Below are 782 nucleotides of genomic sequence, written 5' to 3'. Positions count from 1 at the left end.
CACCAGAGAATCCACACTGGAGAGAAACCCTATCAGTGTGAAGAGTGTGGGAGAGCCTTTAATGATAATGCAAATCTCTTCAGGCATCAGAGAATCCACAGTGGGGACAGACCCTATCTCTGTGGAGAGTGTGGAAATAGTTTCACCAGTAGTTCTGAGTTTGTTATACATCAGAGAATCCATACTGGGGAGAAACCTTATGAGTGTAATGAGTGTGGAAAAGCTTTTGTTGGTAATTCACCACTGCTTCGACATCAGAAAATCCACACTGGAGAGAAACCCTATGAATGTGATGAATGTGGCAAAAGCTTTGGAAGGACTTCTCATCTTAGCCAACATCAACGTATTCACACAGGGGAAAAGCCTTATTCTTGTAAAGTCTGTGGGCAAGCCTTCAATTTTCATACGAAACTAACTCGGCACCAGAGAGTCCACAGTGTAGAGAAACCGTTTGACTGTGTGGATTGTGGAAAAGCCTTTAGTGCTCAGGAACAGTTAAAAAGGCATCTAAGGGTCCACATTCAGGAGTCTTCCTCTTTATGTGTTGAGTGTGGAAAAGTCTTCACTAGCAAAAGAAATCTTCTTCAGCACCAAAGAATCCATATTGGGCAGAAACCCTATGAGTCTGTCAAGTATGAAAAAACCTTTAGGACTTCCAAGCTAGGCCATCATGAGCATGTCCACCCTGAAGAGAAACCTGTCCTGGACATTCGTCATTTTAGCCTCCCAGAATTTTTTACCCCATTTTACTGGTAATAGAACACTAAATTTCCTTTTGGATT

The 782-nt window shown here is 42.3% G+C and overlaps 1 protein-coding gene across 1 annotated transcript in view; it reads left to right on the top strand.

The window, feature by feature from the left end:
• ZNF19 (zinc finger protein 19) overlaps positions 1-782 on the top strand; it is a 12,762-nt gene extending 11,980 nt beyond the window's left edge. The window contains exon 5 of the mRNA XM_029925218.1: positions 1-782. This exon is cut by the window's left edge and continues 371 nt beyond it. Within this exon, the coding sequence (XP_029781078.1) occupies positions 1-756 (756 nt within the window). The 3' untranslated portion in view covers positions 757-782.

Source organism: Suricata suricatta, chromosome 16 (genome assembly GCF_006229205.1).
Source record: "Suricata suricatta isolate VVHF042 chromosome 16, meerkat_22Aug2017_6uvM2_HiC, whole genome shotgun sequence".
NCBI lineage: Eukaryota > Metazoa > Chordata > Mammalia > Carnivora > Herpestidae > Suricata > Suricata suricatta.
Note: the sequence above shows the minus strand (reverse complement) of the source record. Positions and strands in the feature narration are given on the sequence as shown.